The sequence below is a fragment of the Microtus oregoni genome, unplaced genomic scaffold (assembly GCF_018167655.1).
Source record: "Microtus oregoni isolate MIOR12 unplaced genomic scaffold, Mior012 000033F_ref0000390, whole genome shotgun sequence".
In the NCBI taxonomy this organism is placed as follows: domain Eukaryota; kingdom Metazoa; phylum Chordata; class Mammalia; order Rodentia; family Cricetidae; genus Microtus; species Microtus oregoni.
In genome coordinates this window covers 19,141,040-19,168,111 of record NW_024543092.1, presented here as the reverse complement: position 1 = coordinate 19,168,111, position 27,072 = coordinate 19,141,040, and the positions used below count along the sequence as shown (strand labels likewise).

Here is a 27,072-nt window from a genome sequence, read left to right as displayed (position 1 = left end):
AGTAACGCCCTGAAGATGGAGACAGGAAGCGGGCATCCAGTTCTCTCTTTACCACTCCTTGCCAAATCATTCGCAATTTTGGGGGGCTTGTGTGGTAGATTGGGAGCAAAGCTGCTGCCCTGCAGAACCCTGCATGGACATAGCGAAGCGCTATGGTTCCAAGCCATGGCTAATGATCCAAGCTGACATAGATGAGCGTGTCACTCTGTGTGAATGCAAGGCTCCACAAACAACAGTGTCTGCCTTTGAATGTCAAATCCTCTCTTTCTCAGGTGTAGAACCCTTTCTCATGAGGCCACTTCTTCTCCATGAAGCACTTCTTAAAAATACTTGGCCCGTGTCACTCCTCATACAACCATTTTCATTTTGTTTTGTTTAATTCTTTAATTTTAAGATGCAGTCAGGTGTTGCTCTAACTTTCAAAGTCGAAAACTCTGGAACTTTTGGGGTGCTGAGTTGATGCAAATATCTCAGCTCTGTAAAACTTGGGAGGCAGGAATGACCTCTGCTCTAAGCAACGGACCCACTCAGGCATCCTTAGCGAGCCCTGTGCAGCTCGCCTCGACTAGCTTTGGAAACAGCCAGGAGGGGAGCTTGTGACAGAAATGACTGGCATGGGAAGATGTCTGGGCGCAGTGATGTGGCCTGAGGCTGGGCCACCACTTCGCGGATGAACCGGAAAGCCCTACACAACAGAAAGTTCCACATGTGAGCAAGGACAAGGCTTCAAAGCCAATGGTTGCCTACCAGGGTGTGGGGAATACTTTGAGGTAGTCTCCAGGGGTATTCTTGGAATATGCTATTGGCAGTACTGTGACCAGAAGCCGTCCTGGAGGGAACTGTAACCCGGGGCAGTTAAATCCGGGTTGTGCTGGGTTGCAACCAGAACAGAACGCCCTCCTCCAGTCTCTCCCATTCTCCCCGTCACCACCATCTCCCTCATCTGATATCTTCTTGCCCTGGCCCCTGTCACTTCAAGATTCTTGATAAGGCACCAAGACAGCTGACATCACCTATAAGCCATGATAAAACAATCTACTCAATTCAACCTCTTTTTTCCTTAAGTTCTACACACACAGGGCTACACAGCAGAAGCCCCCAAAACTCGAGAGCAGAAAAGCACTGGTGTTCTGAAAACTCAGGAGCCTCTGTGGAGCCTGGAATCACCCTGTTGTCATCCTATAGCACAGTCGGCCCACAGGCACAGTGTGGGTCATCCTATTATAGCATGGTGGTCCCGCAGGCACAGTGCAGGTCAGCCTACAGCACTGTGGTCCCGCAGGCACAGTGTGGGTCAGCCTACAGCACGGCACAGTGCGGGGCAATGATAACTCATCCCTCTGTCTCTTCATGTTGAAGCTGAACTGGAGATGTAAGAAGGGAGCAGATGCTCTGTAGGCAGCTGACACGTCACATCTACTTAGAGACACATCTGGGCAAACAACGGCTTCACAGCCAATAAGCATCAACGCTATGGAGGCCGTGCCTCAAGTGAAGCTTTTCTGTTTCTTCTGTCATATCTGGTGTTGAGACTGTGAGTAGAAGCTAATGGCCACCTGTGTGTTTCTCTAGCTGTTTGGATCTCATGTTTAAAGCTAGTTGTGAGGAAGACCGAACACGTGGGTTCAGTTTTACGATGAGCCTATTAGCATTTCTGCCTTTGGAATTTCCTTATCGTCTGTCATTACTGCAGAGCCAATGGCTCTATTTTCAGAGGGTCTTTGCAAAGTGAATGAAGTGGACCTTGGAGCCTAGCTGGTGTCTGGCTTTGCCATGGCCTGGGAACATCATCAGAGGGGGATTTGGTGACCTTGTCAAGACCCTCCAGGCTGCTTTTGCTTTGATCTCTTTAATGTGCTCAATCCTATTGGGAGCCTGTGGGCAAAGCAAGAAGAGCAGATAGATGTATACGGTCCATGTTTGATATCTCATGATCATTGCAGTCTTACGATAGACAAGACCCAGACTGGACCTGAGACCCATGGGCGGCTGACGTAAAGGGGGAATGTGGTCCATATACACAACAGGATACTGTGAAGGCGTGGAAGAGTTAGTTGGATGGGTTATGTAAGGAGGAGAATGCAATCCATATACATAACCGCGAAGGCTTGGAAGAGTTAGTCCCACCGTGCATAGCAACACATTAACCCCAGAGTGATAAGCCAAGCTTAGCAAAGTAAATATTGCAGGATCTCAAACATGTAGTCTCTGTAAAAAGATATGCTCATATGGAGAACAGCAGGGAGGAGGGTAGGGAAGATGTGGGTCAGGGTGTGCAAAATGTGAATTAGACAGGCATAATAAATTCAAGAGTTCTGTCATACAGCGTAGTGACTAGAGTTACTAAAAATAGGGTATCCTGGAAAGCTGCTAAGGGGACAGATTAAAAGTCTTATGGCCATAAAAGGAGATAGGAACTGTGTGAGGTCACAGATATGCTAATTAACAGTTAGCCATATTAAAATGCAGGAGTTCCATGGTATGCACACATCTCAAAATGTCATATTACACATCATAAACAGATATCATTTTGATTTCCCAACCTTAAGCATGACAAAAATAGAATATGTATAATAAAAATCTTTTGATACATGAAAGCAATAGAAGAGAATGACTTGGTTCAAGTGTCAGTGTCCCCATGAAGCTTCACCTTTAATACAATAGAGACGAGGAATGAGTCTGTAGGCAGATGTTATGTGCTTTTGTCTCAGGCCTGGCGACAAGTCTGGAAACATCCCAACCTTGCCAAGCTTCTCTCACTTGACCCTAGAAAATGGGATAAGGCACGGCAGCCTGCACCATCGCTGCAAAAGGGAAAGGAGGAGCACGTGGTGGCGGGGACAGGTGACCAGTGTAGTCAAAGCAGGGCCACCTCCATTCTCACGCTTCTGACCACCCTTGGCCTTGCCCTGGCCCGTTGGGGAACCCCTTTTCCTTAGTCTAAGATTCTTTGAAGACAAGATCACTTGCCTCTTTCTTTGAGATGACTATCCCCCTTCTGTAGCTAACTTGTAGTTATTATGACAGGGAGTGAGAAAAAGCGCGAAGGTGCTAAGTCCCCCCCTCTTTCTAGAGCTGGAGAGCTATATGCGTCTGGAAGCAGTTCAGTTGTAGAATATCCATGTACCGGGCTTTCAGGAGTTAACCTTCCACTCCACAGTAGCCTCATCATACACAGTGTGCACAAGGCTGCCCCATGGTTGAAGGTTAGACCCCCATCTTGATGTGTATGATGGTTACTCTTGATTATAAGCTTGTGGGTGTTAGAATTACCTTGGATACAAACCTCTAGGCTTGTGTAAGAGAGTTTCTGATTGGGCTAATTGAAATGGGAAAACCCAGGCTAATGTGAGCAGGATCCTTCCATGGGGGTGGAAGAAGGGCATCCCCAGAATGAATGAGAAGGAGCATGCTGGCTGAGCACCAGCGTTCATCAGTCCCAGCTCCATGAGTGTAGTTGTGCTATAACTGGATGTCTCATGCTCCTGCCACCATGCCGCCTCAACCAAGATGGGCTGTCCCCTCCAACTGTGAGCCAAAGCAAACCTTCCCTAAGCTGCTCTTGGACAGTATTTTGTCACAACCTCACAAAAAGCAGCTAACACAGTGAGTCATCTCGCCACACGCCAAATGGGAACGAGGCCGCACTCTGCCACTCACACAGGCCCATGAGAGGGGGTGCAAGAGCAAGGGGAGCAGACATCTTCTCATTCAGGGTCCTCTTCCAGTCACACGTCACGGCATGGCTTTCTCCTCGTGCCCCACTTCATGCTCCCATCCCTTCATGCCTCTGTGTTTAATGGGTGCTGTCAGAAAGGCTACCAAGCAAATGTGTTTAGTGTCTTTGGGAATGGAAGTTATGAGTTAAGGCTTCTGCCAGATTCAATCTTGGTCTGGGCATGATTGGAAAATGTGTGTTGTGGCCATCTGTCTAGAATTGACTGGGTGGAACACAGAGATTGGCCACGTCTGAGACAGGGTGGCAATCACATTCCATGGAAGAAAAATGGCAGCAAGCCAAACATGGGTGCAGACACCCACAAATTGAACTGTTAGGAGCCTTCACCCTCACATTCGTACAGTAATGGGTTTTCTGCAAGAATGAGCAGAAGTGCCTTGTTTTTCCCCTGCATTCTTGGTGTAAGTCTCTATTTAAATACATGCATGCATTGTGTGCTCGCCATAGCGTCACCCAAGTTTGCCTTATCCCAATTGAGTCAATTTTTAGATTTTTATTTTCTAAGTTAAAAATTTGTTTTAATTTGGTTTTCTATTCTTTTAAAATTTGCTTGGAATATGATTTTTGCTACCGTTTAAGCCATTCCATTTGTTTCCCCTGTACCCCTTGTGTTGAGTTCCGAGCGGGGGCATGGTCATTCAGCACGACCATGTTTTGAAGTAGACACAGTGGTAGTGACAATAACTTTGGTACTAGGTGCCTCCTCCCTCAGAGATTGCCAGAAAGCGTTTACATCAATCAGTTGGCTCACACTTTACCCAGGGTGCGCTGAGGAGCAGAGCCTGAGGCTAGAATGAATAGTGCTGACTCTCCTTGGGAGCTCAAAGCTCAGGGTGGCTAAGGTGAAAAAGAAAGAGGAATCAAGGCAAGGAGAAATGCTAAGCAATCTCTAACATTCCTGCTGGCTGCAGCTTCGGGGGACTTAAAGAGGCGCAGCTGGCCTCCTAGCAGGGCATTTGTGTGGCACACATTAAGGGAAATGTGCGAAGGAAAAGAATCCACTGTGGTTCGCTTCTCAGAGAGAAGAGAAAGAAGTGATTTCTATTCCCAGATTCTTGCTGTCTGGTTACCGCGTGCCCCTGGGAGGGCGATACCCCACAGGCCAGACAGCAGCACCAGAGTTCTTTGCAAAGGCTAAGGAGACAAAGTCCCTCAGAGGCTGTGACAAGTCATTAAAATTTGCGAAGCAAGAGGACGGTCCCTGGTAGGCTGGGCTGTAGAGATGCTGTGGTACTTTTCCTGGAAATGCTTGCTCTTACTCTGCAAACAGACAGCAACAAGACCAAAGAAACCATGCCAGGCAAGCCTAGCTTGCCAAACTAAAGCATGCATCAGGGTTCTTTACAGGAATCAGCAGAGTGAGGGGACCCTCATGGGAGTGAGAGTTGGGGGTTGCTTATAGGAATGTGGAGAGAAGTTCCTCCCGGCAACATGGGGGCAGGGGCTCTCCCGACAGCATGGACCCTTTCCATCACACGCTCACAGTTTTGCTGCTGTACACTTCTGCTCTTTTACCGAATGTACCGCTCAAATCTATTTCAAGTAATTGCATTGAGAAAAGAAAAAGTGCATATAGGATGTTTATGACTGCGTATATTAAGGTGTCACACATGTTCTTGTCCAAAATGAGCCTTCAAGTCCTACCTAACCTTTCCCTGCATAGATATTGGCCTTTTGGCTCTTTATTAAACCAACGAGAGCTTCACCTTTTCACAGTGTACAAAAAGATGATTCCACAGCATCCTCCCCCATTCCACATATGTCTGTTGCCGACATTCATTAAAGTTGACCCTGTTGTGAGTCATTGCTTAGGTAGGCAAGCTGAAGGCCAGTGGTAGGAGGAACCCCAGAAAGAGTTCTTAATTCCTGAGAATCAGTAGTGCAATGGTAACTACAACTACCCTGAGAATGCTGACCCAACCGAGTCCAAGCCTCCCATCATGTGAAAATACTGAGAGCTTGATTATTTGCATCAAACTGAGGGTTTCGTTCCATTTGTGCAACTGAAATAAAATAAATTCGCATTTCTTTTTTACCTGTATTGAAAGGGGGAAAACTCTCTTCATATATTAGAGAGAAATTCAATGCTAGTTGCGCATACACATGCAGACAGCAGATATGGAGTGTTATTGTTGTCAGTCTCTGTATGATTGTTGAGGCTCCCAGTGTCTGCAGTGTGCTCTCCCGAAACACTCCCAGGCTTTGGATCCTGATCAAAGGTGCAATAACTAATGATTTATTAGGTGTGTGGATGCTATATGATTCATTCCATGACTTTCTATTGGCAGAGGAGGAGGTCCTATGCAAAGTTTATGGGAAAGTCATATACACATAGATAAGAAAGCTAAATTCCTGATTCTAGAAAACCATTTGCTTCTCAACAAGACAATCTTAAAAATCTGTGCTTTGGGTCTGTTTAGGCAGTGTCTTGATCACCTTGCTGCCCTGGTGAAGACGAACAACCTTTACCCCATTGATCTAGCATCCACAATGTCTGTCTTCACTCGGACTCTGAGACGAGTGTGTAAACTCATGCTGTCAGGCCTGCCTTTCAGACCATGGAGAGAGGTGTCCTGGCAGTGACAGGCTCCATTTCTCTCCGTCTCCTGCACCCTGGGTCAGTGTTTAGCCAAATGGGGAGCCTTTACAGAGACTAGGAAATTTTGTCTTGACCTTGTGTGACCTTGTGCCCTATGAAGACTTGGAATACTATTACTAAAAATGAGAGGGAATAAGTACTAGGGAGTGGTTGCCATTTGCAGCTCCATACAGAAGCAAGCAATTCTCAACAGAAATATAAATACTCAAGCAACTTTAAAAATAAACTCATTAGTTGTTCTTTAGAACATAAAATAAGATACGTCTCAATTGACAGAAATAAAGCATCGAGAAAATAGGGAGGAGGTTCTCTAGGGCACTTATTTGGGGTACAGGATGGGGCTAATTAGAACCACTTGGTACTAACCACAAAGATAAGCACATAACCCCTCTTTCTTAAAAGTGACACTCCTGCTTCCTACAGATAGAGTTCAGATGATGGAGCAAGCCGCTCAGTGGGATATCATCTGCCTTTAAAACAGTGGTCCTTATTGGGCATGTGTGAGATGCTTTCCTCTAGCCATTGTTGGCCTCTAAGCAGAAATTAGTAAAGATGGCAGATGTGTGCTGACCTGAAAGTCTCTGCTAAGACAGACCAGCATGCTCAGCCCAATTCAGATATGCTTTTAAAAATTAAATTCCATGCTGCTATTAGTGGAGGGGGGGTAGGCAGTGCAGAAGAAAGTCAGCGTATTTAAGGGTTGGGGAAGAAATGGGACACTTATTCTGGCTTTATATAATTTTGTGTGTGTGCATGGGTACATGTATACATGTCATGGTACATGTGTGGAGGTCAGAGGACCTCAGAGGTCAAGAAATGTTCCACCTTCCAAATTCTTGAAGACAGAATCTGTTGTTTGCCACAGTGTCCTCCATGCTCATTGGCCCATGAGCTTCCGGAGGTGCTCCCATCTCTGCCTCCCGTCTCTCCAGTGCACTGGGATGACAGACTTGTGATAGTGAACTGTTGTAGGAGGGGCCGCTTGTTTGTTTCCCAGCCACCCAGACTCCCGTAATAATCACACAGAAACTATATTATTTAAATCACTCCTTGTCCCATTAGCTCTAGCTTCTTATTGGCTAACTCTTACATATTAATTTAACCCATTTCTAGTAATTCTGTGTATCTCCATATCAGTGGACCCACTGTGCATGGATTCTGGGGGTCTACACTTAGATATTCCTGCTGGTGCTACAAGTGTTTCATCCACTGAGCAATCTCCCCAACCCTATAATCTATTGCAATTTATTTGAGGCCCTAATTCAATACACAGCACACACAAAACAAAGTTAATATTTAAAACAATGAAAACCTAATTTTTTTACATTTACCACCATTTAATGCTGCTAACTTTTAGAGGGTTTTATGTGTATAATTTTTATCACCACAAGGTAGGTGTAGCTGTCTCACCAAAGTAGAAACATGCATTTATGAATTCTATTAATTTTTAACCAGCATTGTGTTAGGATCATGTTCTTAAGGCATTTTTGCTTCAGAACTTTATTTCAACATTTCCCTCAGCATAGATATTAACACTTCCTACTCTCAGAAATTAACTTGGGAACTGTCTGTGTGGACACATGAGTTTAACTGCTGTGAATCTGCCCCACTGTTGATTGTCTCCACATCATTTTTAAAGGGTTTCCCGCCTGCAATTCTACGCTTTATTTATCCCCATTGTTTTTCACCATTTGAGTGAACAATCAAGGACTCTGAGATGAACTCTCCATTCATAACAGAGCTTGGGCCATAGTATTTGAGTGGAGTGTAGATTTTTAAGAACTTTCCACCAGCTAGCTGAGGGCACTGGTACAGTGATGGAAATAGAAGCTCCTGATTAAACACCTTCCAACCATAAGCAGAGTGCTCAACAAATAGCATTAGAGCAGGAACACCCACTTCCTTCAGCTCCCCACTCCCTCCTGTGTTGTTCCAGGGCCTGACCTGTTTCCTCCCCTGTACCCAGCATTGGAGCCTATCCCAGCTGACTGTAGATCCCTGGGTGTCTTTGCCTTTGGGCTCTACAGCGCCATCTAGTCAGTCACCTGGCAGGTGACACACCTCTACAGTTTTGTCCTGAAGAAAATGGTTTTCCTTCCTCTCTCATAATCTTTCTGCTGACTGAACGCTACTTGAAAGTGGATGAGATATCCATTCTCTCCCATTTTTCCTTGAACTTGAATGTCTATCAACAAGACCCCAATACGGTACCCGGATTCGGAGGAGGGAGGGTTAGTCAGGAGGAGTCAGTCATTGCCCCATTGATGTGGCAAAGTCCCCTGAAGCAGCTGAATGAAGCAAGGGCTGTTGTTGACTCACAGTTTAGGGGCGATCCATCACACCAGGGGGCCAGAGCAGCTCTGCTGTGCTGAGAATGGGGAAGCTGGTCACATGCACTTTCGGTCGGGAAACAGCACAGGGCTCCACTCGGCTTTCTGTTCAGCCAGCGACCCCAGAGAACAAGGTGGTGGGATCGGATCCGCCTACAGGGTTCTTCCCTCCTTGCCTAACTCTCTGAAAACACCCCACAGGCATGCTCAGGGTTTGTCTTCCATCAATTGACTATCAAGGCCAACTGCCACATTAGTTCTACACCCCCTGGGTACGCTTGGGGAGATACACCCCTAAGTGCCCACAAATTAGATCCTCTTCAGACGGACAGGTGAGCTGAGGTGAGCTGAAATCTGTCAATGCACAGAACTCATGAGTTCTCCTCCTGTTTGTTTCCTTCAGAAGTGATGATGTGGGAATGGAAGGACACACTGGTGTGCTTTCAGATTAATTTTCCTTCAGGGAAAAAAATTAAAGAATGGGTGGAGCTCATTGGCTCAGCAGTTAATGGACCTGGGTGCTCTTCCAGAGGTCCTGAGTTTAATTCCCAGTGCCCACATGGTGGCTCACAAGCATGCATTATGAGATCTGCTGCTTTCTTCTGGCTTGCAGGCACACATGCAGGTGGAACACTGTATACATAATAAATAAATAAATCTTTAAAATAATTTTCCTTCAGTGCACTGAGGACACGTTTCAAAGATAGAAATGATCAGATCTTCTGACCCAGTCTCCCGGATGAACGAAAGCAGAAATGACAACAAAACAGACCCACACTGAAGGTTGTGTGTGCAAGTGCGCACTTATACGTGCGTGCAACGTAAGTTTGTGTGTGAAAATAATAAAAGCCCCAGACCAAGACTACAGTTACTTGTTTCAGAGAGGGAAAAAAAATCTAACCCAAGAGCCCCAAGGGTTTGGCTTGGATCTGTGAATCAAGGTGTGCATGGCTACAGGCCGCCACTCTCAGACATCAACCACCATGAACAAAATGCCTCTTCCAGTTACTTACAGAAACAGGTGAAGGACCAGACTTGCCCCCAGCCCGTCGTGTTTGCTGCTTTCTTATCTGGAAGAAACCCAGACAAACAAATGCATCCACTGAGGTGGTGAGATGCGAGGGGCGGGGGCAGGGTGGTTAAAAGTCCAGAGTCCAGGAGGGGCCCTAGGCCAGGCAGGCCCATTGGACCCTCTGCCTGCTGAGCCTGTGCTTTCACGGGAGCTCATCTGATGCGCTAAACAGAGGACAGTGAGGAAAGAAGGATAAAGACAAGCTTCAAAATTAAACTAGGCACTGGGGTGGAGTCCAGCGCTAGGATGCTTCGCGTTTGCAAAGCCCTAGGTTCCATATCCAGTACCATCCGAAGAAATAAACAGTGATTCGATCTTTCTGATTGAAAATTATTGAAGCTGTTTGAGTTTGTCTTTCTTATCCTTGGAAGCAATGTGCATGCCTACTAGAGGCTCTGACAAGCTGGGGTCTTAAAGAATTACCTTTTGTCTATGGCATAGGCAGAACACTGGCCCCATAAGCTTCGAGTAAAGATGATGTGTGATCTTCTGAATTGAAGCCAGTGAAGCCTCCGTAGCTAAAAGCTCTCTGGAGATTGGCGTGTCTGTGCTGCTCCTGTCATGGCTCCTATTTTACAGGACAGGGTTATTGCCCCTCCTCCTTTGACTGCACACATGTGCAGACCCTCAAATTTTTCCATTTTACTTGTCTAGAGTTCACACATGAACGCTTTGGGCTTGTATTGTTATGCTATATTGAATTCTGTTGGTTTTGTCTTTTAGGGAATGATTTTCTGTTGCTATTTATTGTGTTTCTAGCTATAAGTACAACAAAATAAAAATTGGAATTAGAAAACAACTTTATAATACCCCACAATTCTTCAGTGATGTTGGCACTTTAATGTTTGCTCCTGGTTGCTTAGAGACGTTATCTCCTTCTCCTGAAACATTTCTGTTATCCAGCTGGTTCACGGGGTCTCCAGTCTTTTTCTCCTCTTAGACTCCTTACAGCTAAGGCCCTGGTTCTTCATGTTGCCTTGAAAGAAGCTGCATCCCATTAGAACTCATCCACCTTTTAAAAGGGCAAATGCAAGAGCAATATGAAATCGCCTGTGAGGGTTCTTGCAAGCTGGCAGACAAAGGCATATCTTTTTGAAGTACTTTGTAACTGTAATAATTTTTGTGTTAAAGAGCTCCAACATCCACAGCCACTGGACTGGTTCTGAACACATTAATTTTTCTTGTCTTAAGATCTGGGGATACACTAGAACAATTGATTTCTCAGCGGGGTTCTTATCTAAACAAGATCTGTCTTCATATCTTTCTCAATTTAGCAGAATGCTCTTGCAGTAGATCTGGGCATTATCTGCTTCTAGCTGTTCTTCACAGAGGAAGAAAACAAAGACAAGAATATGCATGAGTGAGTATGTATTACAGGCAGCACCTCCGACAGCGAAATCACTGTACCACACAATAGCTCTATGCAAATGGTATGCCCCAGAAGCCATTTTATGTTAGATCTTGCCTCAGCTTTTTAAAGCTATCTGCATTGGCAGTCTCCATAGGATGTGCTCTGAGAGTACAGTCATGGAGAAGTTGCATATGCATACACATAACATCGAAAACCCTTGAAATAATAATTTCAACCAGGAAGTAGGAAGTTGTGGTAGACTCCTCCCTACTATGGCAAAAACCTGAACAAGACAGATTGGGGGAGATGTTTACTTTGATTCCTGGTTTCTGGGGTTTCAGTTCATTGTGGGGGGCAGGGTGTGTCAAAGCAAAGAGTCTCACATCACGGTGGCCTGAAATCAGACAAAGGATCAGACAAAGGAGATGCTGGGCTAGCTGGCTTCTCCTTTTATTCTCTCCGGGGCCCTACATGTGGATGGCATCATCAATACTCAGAGTGGGTTATCCTCCCCTAGTCAATACTGCCTGTAAAAATCCCTCAGAGACACCCCTATCAGTATTCTAGGTACTCTACTTCTTGGTCCATTTAAATTGACACTCCCTATCAGTAGTCTAGGTAGTCCTCGGTCCAATCAAACTGACATGCCCCTATCAGTGTTCTAGGTACTCCTTAGTCCAACCAAACTGACATGCCCCTATCAGTGTTCTAGGTACTCCTTAGTCCAACCAAACTGACATGCCCCTATCAGTGTTCTAGGTAGTCCTCAGTCCAGTTAAGTTGACATGCTCCTATCAGTGTTCTAGTACTCCATAATCCAGTTAAGCTAACATGCCCTTACCACTGTTCTAGGTATTCCTCTGTCCAATCAAGCTGACACTCCCTATCAGTGTTCTAGGTACTCCTCAGTCCAATCAAGCTGACACTCCCTATCAGTGTTCTAGGTACTCCTTGGTCCAATCAAGCTGACATGCCACTATCAGTGTTCTAGGTACTCCTTGGTCCAATCAAGGTGGCATGCCACTATCAGTGTTCTAGGTACTCTTAAGTCCAATCAAACTGACATGCCGCTATGAGTGTTTTAGGTACTCCCACTCCTCAGTTCAATCAAACTGACAGCCATAACTGACCATCACAAAAAACATTATGAATATCTCTTCTGAGATACATTTTTTCTCTCATTCAGAGATAATGGAGTTTTTGTTTCATCATTATATACAACAGTTATTTTGTTATGATTTACCATTATTTATTGCAATTTGTTACCATTACTATTACAATTATTTGCCAGTGTCTGTGTAGTTGTATAAAAGACATACAAGGATATCATCTGGAGTGTTATTAATGAACAATATTGCCATAATGAGTAAATAGTAAACAGGACTAAATTCTATGTTTTACATTTGATTTTATGAAAGTAAAGAACCTTATTTTATTGTTTCTAATATTGATGTCATATTGTAATGTTTATAATCAAATTCTTCAGAAGCAAATAGGTTATGTTTGAGTTCAGCCTATCACTTATCTTTGAAAATAAATAAACTATGGTAATGTCAAATAAATATCTTCCAAGATTGAAACCACTGGAAGGAACTTAATAATCCATAACTCCTTCCATTCCCATGGTTTCACATTTTTATTCTGCAAAGTCCCTTTATTAACAGTGGCTCCCAATATCCTCATCTCTACACTCTGGAGGTATTATACAAGCCTAACTACAGATCCATGCATATGACTTATGAAAGCTATGGACGCAACATCTTTGCTTATGAGTCTGTGTATATATTTCAGTATGTGTGTGTATGTCTCTTCCATGTGTGTGCAAGTGCTCTTATATGTGCATATGTACACATACATGTTTTCATGTGGAGACCTCAGAACAACCTGAGCTGTCATCCTTCAGGTGTCATTGACTTAGGGTTTTTGAATAGGGGTCTCTCCTTGGCCTAAAACTGTCCAGGTAAGCTAAGTTGGCTGACCAGTGCCCCCACCACCACCCCCAGGGGACGATCTACCTGTCTCTACCTACCTAGAACTGGGATTACAAATGAGTTCCACCACACCCAGATGATTCTCTCTCTCTCTCTCTCTCTCTCTCTCTCTCTCTCTCTCTCTCTCCCTCCCTCCCTCTCCCTCTCTCTTTTTGTTCTGGGGATTGAATTTAGGTTCTCATGCTTGCATGGAAAGCACTTTACATGGAGCCATGCTCCCAGCCCTTCCGTCTCATCTTTAATTTGTGGGGAATTCAGGACCTGGGTAACAGAAACCAAGAGCACGATCATCTGTTTCTTTCTGTGTTAAACATTTGCACATATCTGCCTTTAGTTGGTTCACGTGTTCTTGCTGGTGAGGCCGCAGTTTATGTCTCTTCTTTAGAGACATGCTCTGCCTCAGTCACCCCGGGCTGAGTTGCCTCCAGTCATTTCTCCTGGCACCAGATCAGCCTCCATGAAAGCAGTGGTGATCTCTCACCCCTGTATTCTCACAGGAGCAGGCACTTGGTGACTTTACAATCCGTGTGTGGCAATACAGGCAGGACGTTGATGCTGGCTCACAGAGCGGGTAGAAACATAGTAAAGCAAAGTTGAGAATCACAGCAATGCGTTCGAAAGGTAAACATTTCAGTAAGAGGAGAGCAGTGCATGCAGATGAGGGAATAGGGATCAAGCTTCTAGAAAAGTCTGGGCTTGAGATAACACTGAGAGTTTTCAAAAAAGAAAAAGAAAAAAATGAAGGGAGGAGAGATCTCACACATAGGGTCGGGAGGTGATGGGAAAATGCACAGGAGTTGGCCCCAGTGGAACAGGGGATGGATGAATGGAGAGAAGAGATGTGCAGAGATTAAACAACAGCGAGCTGAGCCTGAAGACTCTGGCCAAGGGCCAGTGAGCAGCAAAGCTGCTCTGACTGGACTGGGGAGCATAGAGCTGCTCTGACTGGACTGGGGAGCACTGAGCTGCTCTGACTGGACTGGGGAGCATAGAGCTGCTCTGACTGGACTGGGGGAGCACTGAGCTGCTCTGACTGGGGGAGCACTGAGCTGCTCTGACTGGGGGAGCACTGAGCTGCTCTGACTGGACGGGGGAGCACTGAGCTGCTCTGACTGGACGGGGGAGCACTGAGCTGCTCTGACTGGACGGGGGAGCACTGAGCTGCTCTGACTGGACGGGGGAGCACTGAGCTGCTCTGACTGGACTGGGGGAGCACTGAGCTGCTCTGAATGCATAGGATGCTGAGCCATGCTGACTGTATTAGGGTGCTGAGATGTGCTGATTGGATTAGGGTGAGCTGAGGGTTGAAGTTGGAAGTGGCATATGAAGATGGCAACCCAAGTGCTGCAGGGATTCTGGCTGCTGCACTGCATCAAGGCCTTTTAAACCCACATTTGCCTACTCCGGGCAAGCACCACTTTTTGTTCCCTTGCATTTCTCATCAACTATCTCATTGTTCCTATTTTGTTGGCGCTTTCAAAATTTATCATATAAATATCCAGGGGGGAAATGTCTGAAATAGAAAAGGTGGTCACTTGCTACTTGAACTTATCCTGTTTCCTTTCATGATAGCACACAGAGCACGTTAGCATATCCATGGCAATATACTTAATTTGATGGGAGAATTTTAAACAAACCCCTGGGTAGCAATGAGAAAATGTCACAGGATGTATAAAACCAAGCTGCTGCCTGGGAATAAAACTGCTCTATAACAACAGGGGAGTCCTCGGTGTCACAGACCATGAGGAGGGGATCTGGCTCCAGAACAAACGCTGAGACTGGAAATTCTCTTAAACTTAATAACGTTTGGTGCCACCGAAGGGAAATGGAATCACTGAATAAAGATTTAAGATGAAAAAGCACTTTTCGGCAGGGGTTGCTCTGCCTGAATGTAGAGTGTTTCCCAAAGGCCCACATGCTGAAGACTCGGCCTTCAGCCTGGTACTGCGGAAGGGAGGTGGATATTAAAAAGTAGGGCCAGGGAGAGGATGCTTGGAAACTCAAAATGTGACCCTTGTGGGGAAACTGAGGCCTTTTCTCCCCCTCTTCTCACTACCTAATTGTTGTTGGGAGACTGCTTGTTGGTTCACGGCTCCTCAGCCCCAAAATAATCACACAGAAACTGTATTAATTAAATCACTGCTTGGCCCATTAGATCTAGCCTCTTATTGGCTATCTCTTACATATGAATTTAACCCATTTCTATTAATCTGTGTATTGCCACGAGATCATAGCCTTCCAGCACATCTGTCTCCAGCACAGAGGTGACTCCATGGCTTCTCTCTGACTCTGCCTTCCTTCTCCCAGCATTCAGTTTAGTTTTTTCCACCTACCTAAGTTCTGCCCTATCAACAGACCAAGGCAGTTTCTTTATTCACCAATGGTATTCACAGCATACAAAGGAGAATCCCATATCACCTGATTCCCATAAGGCCTACAGGCTCCATATGCTACATGGTACTTCAATGGTGTATTGCGCACCAAAATCTCAAAGCAACACAGCTATTCGGCCATGGATTAAAACCTCAAAGACTGTGATCCCAAATAAACCTTTCTTTGTAAGTTTAGTTCAGGTGTTTGTTATAGTAAGGGAAAGCCAACTGATACAATGATAGGAAGGTTATAGTTTCTCGGTCATTCCTAACATCTTTATACCATTTTTTGTCTTTTTTTTTTTTTTGAGACAGGGTTTCTCTGTGGTTTTGGAGCCTGGCCTGGAACTAGCTCTTGTAGACCAGGCTGGTCTCAAACTCACAGAGATCCACCTGCCTCTGCCTCCCAAGTGCTAGGATTAAAGGCGTGCGCCACCACCGCCCGGCCCTTTATACCATTTTTTGTGTACTATTTTACTAACATCCATCATATAAGTTTGTTCTGTGTCTTTTGTGTGTATATCCCAATTGCACAGAGATACACACTGTCTTAGGACAAGCCAGTCATCTCCAAACTTATCCCTTTGGTCAACCTTGCCACATTGTGAGACAAATATTCGTCTTCTCCCCTTGAGGACTATGGCTTGGTGAGGGGACTGGCCATCACTGTTCACTGCAAGCAATACTTGGCTTGTAGTGGCTGTTCTATAGTATTGGCAGAGTGGACAAATGAAAAATATGGATGTAAGGAACTTGTACCTTGGGTTCCTTGTCTGTACTGAAATATTGTAGCACTAATCACCTCAAAGTGACCAGATGATTTCTTTTGTGTGTGTGCAACAAACCAGATGAGGTGAAATAGTCTGAATGAGATCAGGAAACAGAAAGAAATTGGAAGGGATAGTTAATGAGCTTCCCAGCTCCACTGGGGTCTTAATGGGACTCTGGTTCCAAGCAGAATAATGGGCAAAGGAACTTTCTTTGGGCTTTTTAAACTTGGCTGCTGGAAGGAATTTGGAAGGTCATTCAACTGTTGAAGATTATTTTAATTTCTGAAAGTTGAGTCTATCAATTAGTATCTTGGATCAAGGGGCTCTCCAGTGCTGGCCACTGCTCACTCGGCTAACTCAAGTAATGAACTCCTGTGACACACGTGTGCCAACGTGACATCTCCAGCTCTCTCTCCTGTGACACACGTGTGCCAACGTGACATCTCCAGCTCTCTGGCGCCCTGGCACTATCTTAGAGATTTCTTGGTCAGCGGTGCACTTAGGCCATTGGTAGATGTGCTGAATCCAGAATGCTAACCAAGCTGCATTAGATTTCCAATACCTCCGTACTTTGTTGTTTTATGAGCCAACTCTAACGAAAGGAGATTTAAAGCGACCGCTAAGGGAATAAATCCAGTTATTTAGGAACGTCCCTTTTTCTCCTCTAATTATTTTTGTCTAATCAAACACTTCACTAAATTCCCAAGAGTTCTTCATGAACTCAGCGTTCACTGAGAGATGCGAAAGATTGCTAACTGGGGCATAACGTCTACATGACCGCTGCCCACACCAAGCATACTGTAGAAACAACACATGCTTTCCAAGGGTCAGTGTCAGCTAAATTGAAAGACTCTCTCCCACAAGCGAGACGTGCTTACTTTTATTTCCTTAAGGATTTCATACTTGCATTTTTAGTTTTCTATCCTAATCTACTATGTTTTTCAGGTGATTGTGCTACATATCTGGTATACTACACATGGACGTATATGATTCTGTAACTGTACTATGCATGGGGCAATGGAGAGATGAGCAGCGCCATCTGCTCTGGCCCTCGGGACTCTACATCCTTACTCTCGGATCCTCTTCCACCATTTACCCTCGCACAGCGTCTTCTAGGACCTGTTAAACATGGCTTCCTCCTCCTCTGAGTCTGTATTAGATATTGATACATTTAAAAATCACTCCACAGCTGAATGACCGGTGAACAGAATGAATCTGGTCTTGTACAGTTTCCGAGGTTCAGGAGTTTGAGCAGACTGGGCCAGATGATTCCTGGGTAGCATGTAAAGTTATAGTCAAGAGGCCAGCCAGGGACAGAGTCACGTCTGGGATTGCCTTGAGTCAGAAGGTTGGCTTTAGGGATTGTGGATGACAGCACAGTCATCGTTGGCTGTTGCCAAGAGACCCTGGTGCTTGTCACACGGAGTGCTCCATCGGGCTGCTCGAGTATCCCCACCACCTGGGATGTTTGTTGTTCTCAAACCTGACATGGAGGAGAGAGCAAACAGCAGCCAGCCACACTTGTGAGAGCGTGAAGTCATAGGCGCTTTTGTTCATTTTTCTTGTTTTATGAGAAAAGCCCCTTTCGATGTGGAATGGAAAGGAATTAGGGATGGTTCCTTCTAAAGCACCGTAGGAACTGCTTACCATTCAGACTGCTGAGATTTCCTACGACTCTAATAAAACTCGGTGTTCTGCCCTGTGTTAAGATGCTTGTGTCCCTCCTCTGGGCACTCTACAGACTGTGTGACCTTGAGACTCTTTGCACTTGCTCCTCATTATTGTGCCACTTCAAGTTTCCGACGCACGGATTTCAACGCCCGTCACCTCCACTGAGCATCTGGGACCACATCTTGTGCTTTAGCCAGATGGATGGAGTTCCCGGGCCGGGACAGATGAAGAAACAGAGAAAGGATGGGGCAGTGATGGAGGAAACGTGGGGTAGACTGGATTAAAGTACACAAACTACTGGATATATACTCAAACACCATGGCATTTTGGTAGATACTAGAGAACAGGGTTTCCAAGTGAGCAACACCACACAATGATAGCCTTCCCGCTTTGGCTAATTTATGGAATGGCTTACCGTAGATTTCATTCTACTGAATTTCCTTCAGTTGTGCTGAATATTGTGAGAAAGAATGGCCTGCATATCATTCCTGTAACAAAACAGGGAGTCGGGGCTTACAAATAACTCTGCAGTAATGTCAAATAACATGTTTGCAATTATTTTTACATAATGTTGAGAACTTTATTTAACCTTTAGTTAACTACTCTGTCACCTGACTCAGGGGTAAAATCATTTCTAGATTGATCAAGTGACATTTATGTATAATTTGATCAAAGGGCACAGAAGAACATCGGGACCCATGAGAAATAAGTCCAGGCTTCAAAATTGCTACTCACGCCCATCTTTTGTTCCCGTTACTCAGTCCAGCTTCTAAGAAAGTCAGGCCAGAATTCTGAAAATAGCTCCAAGAAGTCCCCAGTACTTTAAACTTTCTCAAAGTTAAACTCATTAGAACTCCCATAGAAGGTTCAGAAACTGGCTCCATCTGTTTGGACTGTCTTGTCAGAAAACTGAAGCCAGGCAATTTATGATCAATAGGAATTTATTTCTAAAAGTTCTTGAAGCTGTGAGGTCCGAGAGCTACTAGGAGACTTGGTGTCTGTCTCCCCCACGGTGCGTCTCTGCCTTGCGTGGTAGAAGGAGTGAGGGGCTCCTTGAGGCCCCCTTCACCACCACGCTAACACTAAAAAGTGTTTAAGAAGAATTTATGTGCTGACACTCGTGGATGGCAGAGCGTAGCAGACTGGTTTGATTTTACAGACTGGTTTTGCTTCCTAGAGTCACGTTTGAAGCTCCCCTTTAGGCGTGTTCTCTACAGGAAACGTTACACATGTTCTCAGAGTCTCACCAGTACCTGTCTGTGCTGATAGCAGGTTAGCAGTCTGAGGCTTGATCTACCATAGCACCCCCACCATCATAGCTGAAAGCATCCTCTCGTTGCCTACCTGTGCAGGTGAAGGTGAAATGCAGCTGCTGCATAAACCACACTTGGCATGCATGAGTGCACATGAAGTAGGTGAGGTTTGAGAGAAGGAAGTAGCGTGTAGTCCTTAGAAGGAAACTTGTTGGCAGGGCAAAAGTTAACTGCGGCCCTGGAGGTAGGAATCAGACCAGAAGCGGATGTAGCATGTTCAAGGAGGACGCTCATCATCGCACTCAGACACATCTAGGGACTCATGCTCAGTGTAAGCTGACTGTGGATTTTAACACAACAAGGGGGTGCTTTTCCACTTTCTGTGTTAGGTGCTGCTTTGAAATAAGTGAGATAACAGAATCATTTAAGCCTTGTAGTTGTTAAGAAATTATCTGCTATAATGCTCATACTTAATTTTAATATTTTTTTTCTAGGAAAAGGACTTTTCTTTAAAAAAAATGCAAAAAAGCAGATCTTGTAAAGCTAAGAACTGGGTGTGAAGGAACATGTTTGTATTCTGTCTTTACATAGGCATAGGCTTATCTAAATTGACTGCAAGGCAATTTCACTATTGAAATTGGCTTGGGAATGGTCTCAAATTAATACAATCAATTTGTCCACTTCTTCCCATAAACACATGGGTTCATTTGTCAGCAAAATAATATGGCTTTCTAGGAGATTTATCTTCTTATAAAGTCATTTATAAACTTTCTAACTGTATTAGTTACTTCTGTATTAGTTTGATCGAATACTAGGACTAAGAACAGCGTGAGGATGACAGAGTTTATTTCGGTGTGTGGTTCCGTAGGGATAGAGTCCGTCATGATGAGGAAAACATGGTCTGGAAGTAGGAGCAGGAACTGGGTGGTCACGTTTTTGTCTGCACATAGAAAGGGCAAGATAGAGAACACAAAGTAGGTCGAAGTTATAATTCCTCATAGACTGCCCACAGTGACTGATTTCCTCTAACAAGGCTCCACCTCCTAAAGGTTCCATGACCTCCCCAAACAGTGCCACAAACTAGGGACAAAGTGTTCATGGGCCTTTGGGGGCATCTTTCCTTCCAACCATGACACAAGGTAATCCAAAATTTTCAGGATTTATATATATTGATTTATTATTAATTCTATAACCACAATTTGAGAAATTGAATATTTTCATAAGATGAAGGTTATGAAACCGGAAAAAAAATCCTGTTGGTTATTCTCCTGCTTCTAATTTCCCTCTTTCTGTTTGACTGGCTGTTGGGCATAGCTTTTTTGGTTCAATGGCCATTTTCCTTTTGACTTTGTCAAGTTCTGGTATTATATATTATTATAACTACATTCAAGAGGCAATGTAAAAGTCTACTTCTGTGGGAACAGCAGTGTAACGTAAAGGCAGTATCTATTGCACAGAGGGCACAGTGGATAAGGAGAAAGAATGTGTCCCCATGCTGTGTGGTCAGTGTGCAATCAGGGAGGAGTCAGAGAACGTAGAAACCAGGGCTGTCTGCATTATCTCCTTTACAGATGTGAGGAGTGAGCAGGTTCATTGGAAATCAGAGCAAACTTCTAGCAAAAGATGATGTTTAATCTCGGGTTTAAACAACTGTTTAATAAACCTAATGACATTAAATATGAATTAGCACAGTCATTGTTCTGAATAGCTAAGGGAGTGCCCCAGTGTAGGGTATCACCCTGGAACTGAGGTTGGACAGCTGCAGTATTGGAACAGAACATGCCCAAAGCAACACTATTGTAAAATTCTATCCACCATGGAGGTCCCATAGGTGGAGTGGCATTTCATCTGTATTTTAATAAATAAAGCTTGTCTGAAGATCAGAGAGTAAAGCAGCCCCACTGGTCAGTCTTACAGACCAGGCAGTAGTAACATCCACCTTTAATCCCTGTAGCCACACTAGTTGCCATGGAAACCTGGCGATGCATGCCTTTAATCCCAGCCCTAGAGAGAATTATAAAATGGGAGGAGACAGTTCTCAGTCTCATTCTGAGATTCCTGCAGGCAGAACTGCCATTTTGGACTGAGGTTGCAGTTAGAGCCAGTGACTGAGTGCTTTGCTTTCCTGGTCTTCAGGTTGAACCCCAATATCTATCTCTGAGTTTTTGTTGATCATGCTTTCCATAGGAGCGTCTTCTTTGTCTGTGCAGGAGCCCTGTCCTGGTCTTCCAGTGTAACCACCGCCACGTGATCTGCTTGGACTGCTTCCACTTGTACTGTGTCACCAGACTCAACGACCGGCAGTTTGTCCATGATGCTCAGTTTGGCTACTCCCTGCCGTGTGTGGGTAAGACGAGCTCTTTATTCGTTCTTATCACTTAATACTAATAAATAACAGGAGAGCTGTTGAGATAAACTGTTTGAGTTATGCCTGATCCTGGCCCAAGAGTTGAAAGCTTAAACATGGTCAATGCCAAGAAAGAAACTTTAGCAGGTAAATCCCAGGAGACGCAGAACTCCAGGGAACTGTGCTACACTAGACTATGTGCGCCGCGCTTAAAAGCACTGAAAATAAACTTGGAAACTATTCACCCAAGCTATTAAATATGCCTATGGGTTTGGATAATGAATTCTGGATTTGTTACTCTGTACACAGAGTGGTTTTGTCCAGATGTTTCCGTAGGAGAGTCTTTCACCAGTGGATTTGGTGTCGATCGTCTCTTGTGCTTGTTGTCTATATATTCATTTCCGTGTCTGCCCAGTCCTTTGTTTTCTTCTGTTTTTTAAACTGGGTTACTTGACGTTTTGTTGTTTAACTGTGAGTTTCTTGAGTAGGAAGGGCCCTTGCTTAAGCCTGGTGACTTGAGTTTCATCCCAGAGCCTGTAATGTTAGGAGAGAACCAACTCCAAGTTGCCTTTGACCTGTATGCACTCAGTCATGACACACATGCACGTACAGTCATAATAAACGGAATTTTAAGATAGCTCGATACTGGATTTTACAATTTGTTGTTATCGTTTGTCCTCTTCTATGATATATCTGTTTACCAACAATTTTGGCCAAGTGGAATTTCTTGATGTCTTCTGTTATTTTCGTGTCAAATGTTACTCGTTGCCATATCTGAGATAATGGTAATTCTATGATTTTCTTGAATGGTTGACCTCTTCTATTAAGTTACCAATGCATTTTGAGTTACTTTTTGTGTATTTAGCATGGTTGGTGTCCCTGGATTGCCACATATATGGTATAATAGCTATAAAGAGATTGAATTGCCCCACTGATTAGAATATTGTCACTAAACACTTAGACACCGTGGCACTTGACTCAATGGTTAAGTTTGCGTTTTGATTTATTTTCTTCTTGGCTTTAGTGTGAATCTTAGCAGACATATCTGTGCCTCTGAATGACACAGATCCAAACAGAGAGTCTAATGCAGTGTTGACTCTGCACGTCATGCTGTTCATTCTTTAACGTATTTTATTTGTCGTCAGTCATGAAATGAGGCTTTATCGCAGTTTACATATAGGTGTATCAATATATAGATTAAAATGAACTGAAACATATCCTGTTTTTATATTTTTTAACAAAAGCATCAAAACCCAGAAAATCATTTGCGAATCATCACTCTCCTTCCTTTCCATGTGTGTGGGGATGGTGCAGGCAGTGCACATGTGGAGGCCAGAGGGCAGCTTAAGGGGCGTTTTCTCTCTCTCCACCACGTGGGCTGCAGGGATTTCAGGCACCTTTACCTGCAGAGTCATCTCACTGACCCCAGGAGCCTTAACAAAATCATTTTGTACTGGAAATCATTTTCCTCACTAAGTCTCCGACTGTGCAAATATTTCTTAAGTACCATTTTTAAGAACGTTTCATCTCAAGCTAAGTTTAGAGAGTAGTGCATTCCCTCATGTTTCTGAAATGCCAGCCTGGAATTGTGGGAAACTTCAGACATGCAGAAACAAAGAACAGAATTATAGTGGGACTCAACGGACCTTCTGCTCACGCAGTACACAGGGTGGCACCTTCTCCCTGGGGCCCTCGCACAACACCTGGAACCAGCCATTTCTGCAGAAACTCTGGGCCCCACCAGTAGAGGCTGTGTTTGGAGGTCAGAGTCTGAGCTCTCCAGGGACACATTCGCCCTTGGGTTTCTCCCTATCTTAGCCTAGCTAAAGAAAAGCTAGAAAACATAATTTTTAAGATACAAATTGCAATGTTAGTTCATAAGAGACTGTTCCGGCTCAGATACAGGCTTGCAGAATTTTACTAAAATTCACCAATATTGCAAAGATAGTTCATTTTTCTCTCGGCCATAATAATAATGATCCCTCTTATTGAGTGACAGCTGGGTCACTATGCAAGTGCACTCTCTTCAGAACCTTGCCTTTTCCTCAATACTGGGCATCATTATACCATAGCGATCCCCCCTATATAAGACAGACTCCCTCCACCCTTCCCGATAGACCACCACTGAGTTCCAGTGTGTGCACAGTCTACGGTTCCCCTTATTGTTGAGCACATAGTTTTCTTTCTTTCTTTCTTACAAACCCTTCTGTGACTAGTTGACTCATGCGGGCAGACATTTCCCTGCTGCTATTGGAGTGTCCATGAAAGAGGTTCCTTGTAAGAGGGGTTGCCGTGCCGAGTGGTCGAAGGCGGAATATGTGTTTATTTCACTGTTTCCCATGTCTCCTTTTAGAAGCTACAAACAGGCTCTCTGCCACCTCCCCACTGAGAGGGAGGATAAATTTTTCTAATCACATATTTGAGAAATGAGAGTTTCTTGTTGTTTTGCTTTTTTTTTCTAATTTCTGTCTTTCTGTGTGTCTAAGATCTGCATTTGTTTTTCTCTGCCGTTTGTAAATCAAGAGGTGGGTTAAATGAATGCATTCCGTGAGGCGTGTTCTACACAGCACATCACTGACAGCCCCGTATAATCACAGCAGTGGTTAGATTTCTGCTATTGTTTTATATAAAGGATGCATGTAAATTAGCCTCAATCTTGCTAATTCTTTGTCACCGACAGCTAGGAGCTGCACGGAGGACCGCCATGTCTGGCCAAGCTCCCATGCTGAGCTGTGTTATTTAGGCTCTGCTGTACTCTAATGTTTGAAAGCCGCCTAATTCCATCTTTAACTAAGAATGGCAATGAGGTTGAGGTCCTAGGAGCTGTAAACCCTGGAGTTCATCTTCTTGTTTTCACAGTGAGCGAGGCGGGACATTAATGAGCTCTAAGTTCCCTCCTATCGCCTGTGAGTGCTGCTTCTCCCGTGTCAGTTATTTAAACATGATAGTCAAAAACTCGCTTTATATTTGAAAAACGTCTCCCTAGTCTCGAGACCTTACTTTCCCCAGCATGTCTTCCCTATCACATTTCCAAGAAACGATAAGCCCCATATTGGGTCTATCTTACTATTGAGAAAGAATGAGGCAAATAACCATCAGCAGCGATGTTCCTGTCACTCAGCTGTGGGTGAACTCTCCCCTCTGCACAGTCCATTCAAACACCGCTGTGTTTTCATGCACGTGGCCATGTCTCCCCAAAACTACCCACTTCATGGCAGTATCTGTTCTTGTGTATTATGTTCGCTTTTCCAGCAGTGGACTTGATGCTGTTTGTACGTGCTTTCCCACATGATGTGAGCAAGACTCCGATGCTGCTAGGTGTTTCCTCATTGTGTGGAAACCAGCTGCTCAAGCGGACATTCTTTACATATATTGCTTGCTTGGTTTAAAATCATAGAGCCTGGTGCGATGTTTCCTCATTCTCCACTTCATCAGAGGATGACTACACACTCCATCTGGGATCCTTTGTAAAGGGCGGTGCTCCCTGAATCCTTGGCGTTGCTGTTTTCTCTTTCTGTTTATTGACTCTGCTTTAGAGACAAGTCATTGGTAAATGAACTCTTCAAACTGGCTCAATGGTTTATGCCTAGTGTAAGTATGCATGTTAAAATGTAAAGTGTTTTCTGATGCCCAGGAATAAAATTCGGTCACCCTGCTAGGGTGTATACTTGTTACGTTTTCTGTTGCTGTGTCAACATACCTGATCATAGCAACCTAAAGAAAGGTTAATCTTTGGCTCACAGATTGAGGGGACGGTCCATCCTGGTAAAAAGGTATGGAGGCAGAATCCTGAGGCAACTTGACACTTTGTGCCTGCAGTCAGGAAGCAGAGTGAAGAGATGTCAATACTGAACTTTCTTTCTCCTTTGTATCGAGTCCAGGTCCCCAACCCATGGAAGGGTCTTCATAGTTCAGTCAGCCCTCTCTGGAAATGTCATCACGGACACACCTAGTGATTCCTGGCTTCCGTGGCGACTGTAGACAATCAAGATTAATCACCACAAGTAGTGTGGTTTCTGTTACATGGAAGTTAATGTGGCTGAGACTTCACCCTTTGTAGGTCTCGTGACAAAGTCCATCTGTGCTGCCCCTGCTCTGCTGCCTGGACTCTTGCTAGGGCCAGTTTGCAAACCCTGGTGGCCATTTCAGTCACCTCTGGCTCTTTATAGCTTCCTGTGCCCCAGGCCACACTTGAGCACAAGTTGTAGGCCTCAGGAGTGTGGCCAGGCCAAGTCAGCCGTGAGTTGGAAGGCCTCTGCCTAGGTCTTTGATATGCTAACCAGCACAGGCCTTTCCGTAAATGTTACTGGAGTTAAAAATGAGATTGTCAGACACAGGCAAACAGCCTGTTGCCAGAACCTGCGACAAACTTTATATAAAAATAGGGGCTCTCAGGGAAACCACTTAGTGCGTCTGAAGTATCCGCTGTCTTTCTGCCGTACCTGTGGTTATTAACATTGCATGCTGGGAACTTTGAAATGTCAGTGGACCCCTCTCAGCGTACTCTCAAGGCCACGCACTCACTAAGTTGGTGTCGCTCCAGAATTTGGGCTGATTTATTGTAGAACAGGTGAGCTGAGGACTGCAAATGAGACACAGATCCTTCCTGCTCCTGAACAACACGGGTGTCTCCATGACCTGGGGTCCCCTAGGAACAGTTACTATCTTCCCAATGCCATGCCCTGGATATTGCCTTGATTAACAAGTGTTTGGGGTTGGGGTTGCTATTTTGTTACAATTTGCCTTTTGCTTTTCTGGTCCTGAGTCACTTTGCATATAATTTATGTGTTCAGACTTCTCATCACAATGACAAATTACTCGGCAGAAGCAGCTTAACCGAGGAAGGATTTATTTCTCCCTAAGTTTCAGAAGTGTCAGTCCTGTAAGAAATGAGTGCTACAACCCATTTTCTGTCTGAGGTGTGCTCGGAGCTCGTCACGCTGGCACAGATAAGCAGAGGGTTCTGGACCCTTGGCCTGTAGTTGGCCACCTGAACCTGCCAGTCTCAGCTCTGAGAAGTGGAAATCTACAGGCAGTCCCCAGTGTGGCTGAAACCACCCTCGGAGGAGGGGCCAGTCTCAAGCCCCAGAATATTCCTTAAGCAAGGTTTTGTGTCCTGAATTAACAGAATGAGGACTTCTGCTGGAGTGAACCATGGAAGGATTAGAACTCCCGGAAGTGGCAGCCTCTGGGGAAAAGAGGGCAGGCATTTCTTACAGTTAGGGACTCTGAAAACCTCTGTCTCATACCAAAACACCACCACAGCCGTTTGGCCTTCTCTCTGTGTTGTGATCCTTTTCTGTAGAATAGTGTATTTAAAACTCTGGTTTTCATTCATCTCAAATTTGCATAACAGACCAGGGGCCTCCTTCACAGTTCATCGGGACAGGAGGCAAGCTGGTGGCCGCTCAGCTCATATCACGGTGGCCAGAGAGCAGAGGGGGAGCATGGCTGTGCTGGAGAGCTTTCTCCTGCTTTCCTGTTTATTCCCTCGGGTGCCAGCCCCATTACATGACGGTGCCCACTTTTAAAGCACATTTTCCTCCTTCGTTCATCCTCTCTGGAACCTTTACACCA

The 27,072-nt window shown here is 44.7% G+C and overlaps 1 protein-coding gene across 4 annotated transcripts in view; it reads left to right on the top strand.

Moving 5' to 3' along the window:
- Window positions 1–27,072, top strand: part of Prkn (parkin RBR E3 ubiquitin protein ligase) — a 1,202,830-nt gene that overhangs the window by 785,495 nt on the left and 390,263 nt on the right. For 3 of the 4 annotated variants that reach the window (XM_041680301.1, XM_041680299.1, XM_041680302.1), the window contains exon 7: window positions 21,359–21,495. In XM_041680301.1, the coding sequence (XP_041536235.1) occupies window positions 21,359–21,495 (137 nt within the window). Of the gene's footprint in view, window positions 1–21,335; window positions 21,496–27,072 lie in introns of those variants that run through there. The other variant, XM_041680303.1, reaches the window with a different exon arrangement.